Source organism: Cebus imitator, unplaced genomic scaffold, assembly GCF_001604975.1.
Source record: "Cebus imitator isolate Cc_AM_T3 unplaced genomic scaffold, Cebus_imitator-1.0 Scaffold10, whole genome shotgun sequence".
Taxonomy (NCBI): Eukaryota; Metazoa; Chordata; class Mammalia; order Primates; family Cebidae; genus Cebus; species Cebus imitator.
The window spans coordinates 2,711,474-2,724,023 of NW_016107325.1; the positions used below are offsets into that span (position 1 = coordinate 2,711,474).

The following is a 12,550-nucleotide window of genomic DNA, read 5'->3' on the forward strand; positions in this document are numbered from 1 at the left end:
AAATTATATTTTATTTTTAATACGCTAATTAGAGCAACAGATCTTCATGAGCTTATAAATATGTACACATTTTTTTGTATGTACATATGTATTTTTTTTATGCAGTCTCGCTTGGTCACTCAGGCTGGAGTGCAGTGGCACAATCTTGGTTCACTGCAACCTCTGTCTCTGGTGTTCAAGTGATTCTCATCCCTAAGCCTCCTGAGTAGGTGGAACTACAGGCATGCACCACCACACCTAGCTTGTGTGTGTGTGTGTGTGTGTGTGTGTGTGTGTGTGTGTGTGTATTTTTAGTAGAGAAAGAGTTTTACTACATTGGCCAGGCTGGTCTTGAACTCCTGACATCAGGTGACCCACCCACCTCGACCTCCCAAAGGGCTGGAATTACAGGCATGAGCCACCATATCTGGCCTATATGTTTTTAAAATATAGTCAATTTTTAGAGTAAAACCATAACTAACTCTAAATGGGCATCCAAAAACATTATAATCTTCCCTTGCTTATGGCAGATTTGATTAAATCATAGAAAAAAGTTGTATCATGATTATTACAGTATTAAAATGGTATAAAATAAAGAAGCAACAATTATAACTTTAATACAATTATTTTTATTTTTCCAGATAAGTTTCTAGCCCTCATGTACATGTATGTATATTGCACATGGCCATAACCATGGCATATTTAACATTTTATATTGCAGGATTTTTTTTTGCCTAACACTAATTTTTTTAGATGTTTCTAAATAGTTTTCATAATTATCATTGTAATGACTCCACAGTATTCCATTTTATGTATATATCATTATTTTCTAAGCCAATTTACATTGGACAGGGTTTTGGTTTTTGTTTAAATGTATAAAGGAAGGGTGATATTGTAAATGAAACCTCACTGTCTATTTTTCCAGCAGGTAGTTTCTGCCAGAAATATTTTTAAGATCACATTTGCAACTGTTACATGGAGGATGAGTGCATAATCGTTGAGTCAAACCAGAAGTTATTCCAGAACAGATTTGTTTAACCAAAAACATAGCACTTAAAAACCATCTAGCTCGGCACCCAGAAAGTCATAACAGAGCATACAAACTGCCAGAAAAATGAAGATATGGGTAATTTTTGATGTTCTGAGGAGACTGATTCCCCACCTAGAACTTTGGCACCTTCCTGGAAGGATAAGAACATATACCAAGGTAGACACCTGAAGGCTCAAAAATGCCCTTGACCAGGGTGTCTTATCTGTAGGTGGTTGCACTGAGTAGATTAATAAGTCATCTGGGCAAATGAGCACACAAAAACTCAAGGGAGTCTTTGTGGTACCAGAATGAAACAAGAGAGAAAGTGCCTCTGGGAAAGTGTATCAAAGACCTCAAGGGGTATAGTTTGATAAGGCATAACATATTTTAAATAAAACTGTATAAATGTAAATATTAAACATAATTTTACATTTGAAAATTTTATGTAGTTTTCTTAGAACAGATTTCAAAAAATTAAAGGTTGGCAACATGTTTTCATTTTGTTTTGTTGTTGTTTTTAGATATTGAGGGTCTCACGATGTTGCCCAGGCTAGTGTGCAGTGACTGTTCACGGGTGCAATCATAATGTACTGCAGCCTTGACCTCCTAGGCTCGAGTGATCCTCCTGCCTCAGCCTCCCAAGTAGCTGGGGCTACAGGTATGCACCACCACACCCTGACAAAACTTCTTTTGTTTTTGCCAGCAAGGCTAGACCAGCTGGATCACAGGTGATGTAAACAGAACCCTGTAGAAAAAAGGAAAAGCTACTCAACTCCAAGGTCATAAAGCATAGAAGTTAGGGGCAAGTGTTCCAATCCTAGCTCTACACAGACTAGGTTATTTATCATCTACAAATAACTTTCATCATCTAAGACTCAGGATTCTCATCTGTAAAATTAGGAGAGTAATGATGACTACTTTGTAGGGTCATTGTAAGTATTAAGTGAGATAAAATGTGTAAAGGACTTAACATATTTGGTTAGTGCAAAATAATTGTGGCTTTTGCTCAACCTAAAACTACCTGGCACATATTAAATTACCTAACAAATGTTAGGGTCATTATAGGCCCTTATCCTCTGCCTGCCTGAGATTCTTAAATGTAGTCTTTTTATGATAAGGCATAGAATCTTACTTACTAAAAGGGAATGTTGATTTCTAAAGGTTGACAAACACTGATAGGACTTCCACTACTTCTAATTTGTTGGTGGCCCTAAATTCTCCACAAGGTAGTCATTTCTCTAACTTATCTCCCATTGCTGTTAGTTTTTAGTTGCGCTGAACACATACTGAAATTTGCCTTCAATCTAGAATAACACATAAACTTATCCTGGAATTCTTCATTTTGTCCAATTTTCAGCCCTTACAAATTCTGAGACACTGAGACATTAAGGTTATTATTACTTAAATGTTCCTCACTTCCATTTTCTTTGTGTCATTCTAGGTCAGCCAAAAGAATTATTTTCCATAATGATATGTATTCACCTCTACTACTTAGCTTAAGAACAACTTAATATACATATTAAAAAAGATGTGGAATAGCCAAGATTGAAAAAAACAAACAAACAAAAAAAACTTTTCCCAGTGTCTTCCTTTACATTTGAACTTGCATCATGGAACACCGTAATTAAATCTTCCTAATGGCTTTCCTTTTTAGCATGTTTCAAGTTATGCAAATTTTCCAAAAATAAATTTTCAATAGCCTCAAACATTCTCTCCACAAAAGGTGATTTTTTGTGGGATACGATGGGTCTAATTTTATTGTTTTTAATAGTATATGTATGGTGATGAAATCCATATAACTTTTTTTTTGTTTTAAGTTACACAATAATGTAAAGCCATTTTCAATTATAAGCCTTCTATTTCACATAGAGGAGCCATCTGCCAGAATAAGAAACTCATCAACATGAAAACACCTAAAAATAAATAGTATTTAGAAACTTTACTTAAAATAAGACCACAGAAATTACCTCCTTTGATATAAAATAAATGCTTTAAAATGCACGTTTTAAAAGCACACTTTATAAATATCATCATTAAAACAAATATATATGCTATAAATGAAGGAGAAACACATTTGCCTTCTCTTTTCGCCTTGACCTTTGCAAAAAACTATTTTTTCAAAGATTAAAATTAAGATCAACTATAGAATCAATATTTCATTTTAATTTATCTTTAAGTGAATGTTGGAAATAATCAGTCAAAAATCAAAATTGAGTAAGTTAGTCATGATTCAATTACATCCAGAAACGATTCATGACTTGAACTCCTTGTTCATTAGTTCATCCATGTATTAAAGGCATTTACATCTCTCCTATGTATTCTACTATATAAAAATGAATACGATGAGATGTTTGCCCTTGATAGGATGTTTACCACTTTATAGGGAAGAAAAAACATGTAACCAAAACATTATAATCCAATATGCTAAGTATAAAAAGGTAAACACTAAACTCAAGTATAAGAGTGGGAGTGTGGAAGTGACTGGCACATACAGAAGATTATCTTTTTTCCAACAGGAAACAAAAGCCATATTAATATATTCACTGGATTTCAGATTAAGCTGAAGAAATGAAAGGATTTTAATCTGACTCACATTCAAATTGTAACTTTAAATTTTTATTGTAATGGTTAATTAACATGGAACGTTATAGAACATCTGAAAAGATAAGTGCTAGTCCTAGTAATTCCTACGTGTTCTTACTATTTCCCCCATTTCTTACCTGATTTCATTCAGCCTCTGGTATTCCTGCCACCACACTTGCTTGTGTTGTTTTACTAGTGTTTGTTCTTTGGATATCTTTGAAGTCAACATTGCTTTTCTGATCTAGATTTAGAGGAACAAAAGAAGAGCAAGTGCAAAGTTTTCAGAATGTGTTTTCCATAACAGAAATGTTTAATCTGAATTTTCTAAGTTAAATAGTTCCTCTTTTTAAATTCTTACCAGTGCATCTTCTAACACAAAATCTACCTAAAATAAGTTTGATTTTTAAAAGCAGGGAGGAGAAAGAAAAATGGCTTGGAATACTAACCAACTTAAGAACTGTTTTTAATGTACTTATTAAAACAAAGGTGAAGTCATTCTATTTTCCATACATTAAAGGAATAATACCTTAATTCAAATAACCCCAGAAATTTTTTCAAGAGGTTTCATTTCTCCCCTTTTGGATTTATCTTCCCTATCAGCCATCACAGTCATCTTTATTCACATTTTTGGAGGAGAATATTGAATGTATGAGAAGTTAAAAGATGTGGTCAAGATTATAAAGCTCATAAACATCAGAGTAACAAAGAACCTTGGTGTTTAGATTGGTTTGTATCTGATCCCTCAGCATAAGATGGGAAAGATTCCTTGGATAAGTTTTTAGAAGGCCTGGCTTCAATACTTTCTAGAAATATGACCTTGAACACACAATTTTAATCTTTCAACTCTATGTATGTCTTTGTAAATAAAATTTCCTAATTTAAGCAAATATTTATTTGAAGATACTTAAAGAAATATGAAAAATCATGTAGCATTGAAATCTAAATTTTCAACTAAACTTAATTTTTCCTCAATCTTATGACTTTTAAAAAATATAGTACATAATTAATGCTTTGGGTTTCTGCTGAAAAGTTATATCAGCCCTGGATCTGTTTGCCATTTCTGGCTGTTTGCCTGATCTGCTCCGTCTCACAGAGCAGACTGTGTTTCTCAGGCACCCCTATCAGTTGGCTTCAGCCAAAGCAAGACACTGGGATGGGAGACTGAAGGCAGGGAAGAAAGGAGAAGCTGAAGGATTACGTCATCTTGCCTTCTCTACTCTCACAGGGTCTCCAGGAGCATTTGCATGGTATCATTGCTCCAACTTTTCTCTGGGCAGTTCCACTATGGTTCCAACTATCTCTGGGTAACCTCACCCCATGGAATGTGGCACTGCCTTGCTTCTTCTGTATGTCTCCCTGACCTACAGATGGCAGTGATTTCCTGTACTTGTCAATCTCTGTATTGCCTCCCAGTCCTCCGTCTTCTCAGTGCTATCACTTGCATACCCATTTTCCTATATTAAAAACCACTCTACTCTAAATCCTCAAGTGATGTCTGTTCCCTGGTTAGACTCTAACTTATACTCATGCATACTCCGAACTCATATATTCCATAGTAACAATTTTAAACTATAAAAGTGTAAATCAGAAACTTGATGAAATATGCATATTTCATAATTTCTCTGCTGTTAAAGTACTTAGTACCCTAAAAGCTTTAAAAAATCAATACTGGAGATATAAAGACTTCAGAAGACAAGTTCTAAAAAGGAATCTTTATAATGCATGCTATTTCCAGCTGTCATTCACTGATTGCTTTAACCTTGAGTATATCTTTCTGCTGTTCTGGTTACTGATTCAAAATTAGGGGTATAAGAAAACAAATTAACCCAAAGATTACTTTTAAAAAATACGAAGTCAAAGTCAAATATTTTCCTAAGAAGGTCTTAAGAGTGCTACAGTTATAAAAGTACAGAGGAAAGTACATTTTTAAAAGCACAGGAAACACTCAGCAGACTCTATTTTACCTACTAAAAAAATATAAGCACACAGTATTTCTAAAATCTGACACTTTAGTGTTTGCTTTAAGAATGCTTAAAACTCATTCCAGCTATTTATCATACACAGTCTCTAAAGTTTCTTGCAACAGATACAATTTTTAAAATTAGATTTCTTTGGCATATTTTATCCATGTTGTACAAAAAATTAAAATACATTGGTGAAAGACGAGGACACATTTTTATAGTTTGAAAAAAATCAATGCTTTTGCCTTTGGGCCCAGGGAAAGGCCAATTAAGTAGACTATAAAAGTCAAAATAAAGCTACTATTTTTCACTAGACAATTCCAATATTTTGCAGAACATACTGATTTTTTAAAATAAATTCACTCATTGATTCCACTTCTATCCTCGGGCCAAAAATGAAGAAAAATAAGGTCTTAAAAAGAACAAAAAGATTTAAAGTTCTGTTTTTGCCAGCAGAGAGATGTCTAGGTGATTCCAATTCATTTTACTGGGCAATACCCCATATGAAGTCAATACTTAAGGCGGATGATAATTTGTGCAGAATGCTGATGATTTAAAAATACTCTGGAAAAATGATAAAATATTGAATTCATAAAAGAATCAGAAACCAGTGGTTTCCTGTGTATGGCTTCTTGTGTTGGTACAAGACAATAAAACCCCAAATAGGTAACCTGAAATATTACAAAATCCCTTTGAACCAGAAGATCCATCCTTTGAGACACATGTCAATAACTAGTAGACAATTAAATGGTGGTTACATGTATGTATATGTTTGTCAACTTTCACTGGGATGTACCCTTAAGATTTATACATTTTACTATATGTAAGTTATAACTCAATAAAGAACTGTTAACATAAATAAAAAGAAAAAAACAACTACAGTAAGATGCAATTTCTCATTTATCAGGTTGGCAGAAACACAAATGTTTAAGAAAACACTCTGTGAGGCTACAGAAAGCATGCTCTGTCTCATATTGCTAGCGGAAGTACAAAGTGATACAACCTCCATAGAAGAGAATTTGGAGATGTATCACAAGATTTCGTATGGATTTATCCTGTGACCTAGCAACCTCATTTATAGAACTCCGTCTTAAAATTATATTGGCAAAAGTGTAAAAAGATATATGCACAAAGCTATTTACTGCAACACCATTTGTAATAGAAAAAGATTGGAGCACAAAACTTCCATCAATAAGTGTTCTTGTCAAAATAAATTGAACTTGAACCTGATCAAGTCTCTAAATATAACTACCAATTTGCTGGAAATACAAGAAACAGGAAAGCATGTTAAATGGCATCACCAGGATGTAATCTGCGTAATTCAGACTATAAGACAAACAATACAATTTCTTCAAAAAATAAATTACAAAATACAAAAGGATAAAGGAGGAAATCTTAAAAAATTAAAACCAATTATAATGTACAGATCATATATAGATGCTGATCTGAATAAACTTTAAGAAAAAAATTTTAAGATAAGGAAATTTAACACTAAAAATTATTAAGACATTAACATTTTTAGACATGGTAATAGTATTGTGAGGCATTAAAAAAATCTCTACTCTTTCAGCAATACATGTTGAAATATTTATGAGTGAAATATTATGATGTCTGTGATTTGCTTCAAGACAATCTGGCACAGGGTGGAGGGTGGACTGTGGATAGGAATATAGAAAACAATGGCCAAATGTTGATCATTGTTGAAGCTGAAGAATGTGACTTGGAGATTCACTATACCATTCAATCCAATTATGCATATGTTTATAATTTTCTATACTATTGCATTTTTTAAAAGATTAATAGAACCTTGAGTTGGACAAGAAGTTTCTAAGCAAAAAAAAATTCAAATTTAAAAACATTTGCAAAGATCTCTTGTAGTTAATACAGTGGAAATGAACAATTACATACAATGTACCAAAATTTGTCTCCGTTTTTAGCCCAACTCTATTATTTGTCTTCAGGTTCAATCTCAGCCTTTGAAAGACTACATCACTGACTATCCACTTATGGCTGGCATCCCAGAAACTATGCATGATCAATGACACTGTGATTATATAGATGACCATCACATCATAGTATCAGTAGTACAAATCAGACAGGTAGCTAAGTATTCTAGATGTAACTTGAAGCTATAATCTTCTTATGTGCTTTAAATGTTAACATTTTATTATTTTATTTTAATGTTTATATTTAATATTGCCAGAGAAAAGTGAAGTAATAATTAACAATGATTATTAAAACTGTTAATTACATGTGTTAAAGAGTGCATTTAAATACTAAAACAAATAGGGAAATAGTCTGATAATTAATACAAATATTAAGAGAGAATGTGTTAGCTATGTAACATTAAGAATAATAATATATTCTTTTTGAGCCTATACATTTTTTTAATTCAAATAATATATTAAAGAATAACAGATACTATTATAATCATGATTCTAGTTAGTGTGGACTGTTTGGTATCTTAGTATTCATAGCATTAAAAAAAAACCTTTGAGTTCTATTTAATTTCCAGTTATTTAATTCCATTTAAGCCATGAGTCTTTTAAGAAAAAGTTCTTTTTGGCAATTGTTCACAACTTACAAGAATAAATTAAAGCAAAATGTCAACTTGCCACCTCTAAATTAAATGAGAAGAGAAGACTCCAAAAAATAATGTACAACAATATTACCAATGCATCATCCTAATCCAGATATAATAAAAAATGAAAACTGCATGAAGAAAAAAAAGCAAGTGTTAGAAAATAATGAAGTACCTAGGACACATTTTGTTCTAACTGAAATTCAAAACAACACATTCCGAAATGCTTTAAAAAGATAATTCCTTATCATCGGGAATCTACAGAGACTAAAAATGGAAGCAAAAGCTTGTCAAAATGATTGCTACAGACTGTGAACCATTTTCATTAGTTAAAGACAAGGGATTTTTTGAGATTCGCCAAGCTATGAATCCCAGGTACACAGTTATTTCTAGAAAAGCTTCTTCCTGAATTATATTCCACTATGAACAAAAAGATTAGTGATGTTACTTAAAATGCCAGTTGAATGTAAGCATCTGTTTAACCTCACAAATATGTAAATACAGTGATCAGAGTAGCAATCTAGCAGCTGATAGTGCTGAGAAATCATTGTTCCTGTACTTAATATCAAACTATAAAAACCACAATAATAATGAAAAATATGAAATATATTGATTCTTTCATAATGAGTCTAACACCAAAGAGAAATTCACTTTGACAAAATACTGATTTTAACACTAAGCCATTCTATATTCAGCCAAAATGTCTTTTTTGGTACATCTGGGATGAATGGATGGTATTAGAAATATAAGTGTGTATATATATAATACATATATATATGAATACATATACACATTTATATATATATAAATATATATAAATGTATATATATGAATATATATAAATGTATATATATGAATATAAATATAAATGTATATATAGATGAATATATATACATTTATATATGTATATATATACACATATGTATACATATATGTATATATATGTATATACTCTAATACTGACAAGGATGTAGAGAATACATTTGTGTGGTATCTTTATTAACACAATACCTTGGGAAAGAAATTTGGTAACATGTCTCAAAAACACTAAAAAACATACATTTGGTCTAGACATCCCAATCATGGAAATTTTTCCTGTGAGAGTACAGGATTCTAAAACATGAAAAGTCTCTAAGCTTGAAGTAGCATAATTCCTTTATCACGAAATTGGATAGATCTCAAATATCTAAAAATTGGGGTGGGATAATAATGCATGCATCTTTTTCTATTCAGAGTACTTGCCATTCCTGTTTTACCTAGTTAATTCTTTTGTATTATATTTTTAATTGACATATTTTAATCGTGCATATTTATGGACACAATTTGATGTTTTGATATATATATGTTACATACAAATATATGTCAAATCAGGGTATTTAGCACAGCCAGCATCTCAAGCATTTATCTTTTCTTTGTGGGGAGTATATTTAACAGCCTCTCTTCTAAATGTTTTGTAATATACAATACTTTACTGTTACTCCTCCTCACCCTACTGTGCAATAGAACACCAGAACTGATTTATCCTATCTCATTGTAACTTTGTACTTTATTGCCCTTGAGATCCCATTCTCAGAAGAGTCTTCCCTAACCACTCAGTGAAGATCAAGTCCTATTATACACCAGAAAGCATGTTTTTTATCGCAGTTTATACTTGGGATAATTTTACTTCCAGGCTTATTTGATAAACACTGACTCCTTTCCCTCCCCCAGCAAACAGTAAACTTCATAAAGGTAAGGACTATATTTTGCTCACCTTTGTATCTTCAGGGCAAACAGTAGGCACATAAAAAATATTTATTGGCTTGAACAATTAAATATTGTAAAGATTATGTGACAGAATGTTAAAGAGAAAAGTATACCTGATTTCATATCTATGTTTATCATATGAAAAATAAAATATGTATTAAGTTTATGTTTACATATATGTCTACAATAGAAGTTAGAAATATGAAAAGTTTTGTTAGGATGATAGTAACATAAGTGACTTTACCACAAAATTTATTTGAATGTTCCTGTAATATTAACTTTTTTTTTTTTTTTTTGAGACGGAGTTTCGCTCGTTACCCAGGCTGGAGTGCAATGGCGCGATCTTGGCTCACCGCAACCTCCGCCTCCTGGGTTCAGGCAATTCTCCTGCCTCAGCCTCCTGGGTAGCTGGGATTACAGGCATGCGCCACCATGCCCAGCCAATTTTTTTTGTATTTTTAGTAGAGACGGGGTTTCACCATGTTGACCAGGATGGTCTCGATCTCTTGACCTTGTGATCCACCCACCTCGGCCTCCCAAAGTGCTGGGATTACAGGCGTGAGCCACCGCGCCCGGCCAACATTAACTTATTTTAAAGTTATATAAACCAAATAACTAATGCCCTGCTTTTAAGTGGTTGTCTTAGTTTGAGAATATACGGTAGTCTCTCCAGAATAGAGTATCAAATGTGCTTTGAAATCATAACAATTGCCGTCTATAAAAAAGATATTAACCATAAAAAAAGAACAAAACATGAAAATTTTAAATACAAATAACTTATAAATTACTTAATATATTGCTTCACCTTACCTGTTTTTTAATGCAGCCAAGTAATGAAAATACTGTTTTCAATGAACTCTATTATTTGCACAGGAGAGAAACATAGTGTATGAGTAAGCCTAAACTACACATGGTCCTAAAATACTGTGCACAATCACTTGTACATAATCCCCTTTCAAATCTAGCCTAGGTTCAGCCTGGCTTGGAACATATATGTAAACCAAAAACAGAATTCTAGAAAAGAACACCTGAGGGCATATTTATATAGTGTTGGAGGAGGCTTAATCAAATAATAGTACATGGCTGGTAATTACTAACAATTTTTATTCTTCAGATTAAGTTGGAAGTTGTTGAAAGCTAATAAACTAACTGTCTTTCAAAAAATAAAGTTGAATTCAGACCTCAAAGAGTTATTCTGAACATTAAATGGGTAATGCATCAATGCATGTAAACTATATAACGTGTCTGAGGGCATTCTATAAATGTTAGTTGCTATTCACTATTATTATTACTTGGGAGTTTCCAACAAACATTTATTTTCACATTTGCAATGTAAATACTTTCTAGCAATTCAATTTTCTAAAACTAGAAAAACACATACACACACAACTTCTAACCTTTAGCTCTGCAGAGGCAGAAGCTAATTTTTTTGCTTCAGTTAATGCATGCAATTGTTGATAGTCTACTGGTTTGTACTTGGTGCTTCTCATCTCATTTTTCATATGGAATACCAGATTATCTATTAGTCATAAAAACAGAAAAATGACAAAGAAAGAATATCATGTTATTGGAGGTCAAAAAATAATTATGGCAACCAGATCTTATTTTTAAACATTTTTAAGCAAATACAAGAAATAATAAATTACAATATTGATAATATATTTGAAGCCTCTATTTCTAGAAACTCTTAGAATTTGGCCACTTTATTTCTTGCACATCATTACTTCTGAAAGGGTACAAAAGGAATGTTTTCATCTAAGTTACTACTGTATATTGAAGATTTTAGAAAATTATAATGCCAACCTACAAAGTATGAGCACTGTTAACCCATTCTTTTTATTTAAAACGTGATAGACATCAACTGCGAATATTAAGCATCACATAATTATAAATCAAATGATATAAATAGATTTTTAAGTCATAGATGCATTTCTTAGACAAATCAAATAAATTTAATTAAATTTGAAACAAAGGTTGAAACTGAAAGCTAAAAGTCTAATAGGTTGAAAAACATTAAAATGATGTAAAATGTCTGAGTAGTCTACATCCAAATACATACAATGTGCTAGTTTGGTATGATATGAACCATTTGGATAAACTAAAACATAAGTAAGGGGTACTCTAAGTTCAAGTAGCATAAAGCATAATAATTTGAGTAAGTCAAACAAAACATCTACATCCACCTCAATTATGTGAATAATTCATGTGTCATATAATTAGAATTTATTAAGTAAATCATGGATCACATGACTGTAGGAAGCTCTCAAATGATTTCAGGCCAATTACAGTGAAAGAAAGCAAGGGTATCCTGATCACCATTGAGGATTAAAACAAACCCATCGGAAGGAAGTAGCCAATCATTCAATGTAACCAGCAAGTGAGCTTTCCATTATTAAATTTTTGAAAAATCAACATTTCAATTGTATATCATTTCAAAAGTACATAATCCACTGTAACTAATAAAACAGAGTTGGGAGTGGGAAAAATACCTGAGCTATCATTTCTCTGAATTGTCACGAATGGTCTGTCTCTTTGATTCATGTTTTCTGTATCTGTCAAGGAAACAAGAGATAACTAAAATTTCATATTATTTTATAAATGTTTTTAAAGCTGTGTTACTTGAAGTATTTTCAAAAGTAAAACCCAGGACTGGGTGCTGTAATGCTTTGC

The 12,550-nt window shown here is 32.2% G+C and overlaps 1 protein-coding gene across 3 annotated transcripts in view; it reads right to left on the reverse strand.

Moving 5' to 3' along the window:
* Nucleotides 1-12,550, reverse strand: part of CCDC148 (coiled-coil domain containing 148) — a 200,835-nt gene that overhangs the window by 172,412 nt on the left and 15,873 nt on the right. For all 3 annotated transcript variants that reach the window (XM_017547333.2, XM_017547342.2, XM_017547359.2), the window contains exons 2-4: nucleotides 12,370-12,432; nucleotides 11,278-11,399; nucleotides 3,730-3,833 (exon numbers count right to left, since the gene is read on the reverse strand). In XM_017547333.2, coding sequence (XP_017402822.1) covers nucleotides 3,730-3,833; nucleotides 11,278-11,399; nucleotides 12,370-12,421 — 278 coding nt within the window. In that variant the 5' untranslated portion in view covers nucleotides 12,422-12,432. The remainder of the gene's footprint in view (nucleotides 1-3,729; nucleotides 3,834-11,277; nucleotides 11,400-12,369; nucleotides 12,433-12,550) is intronic.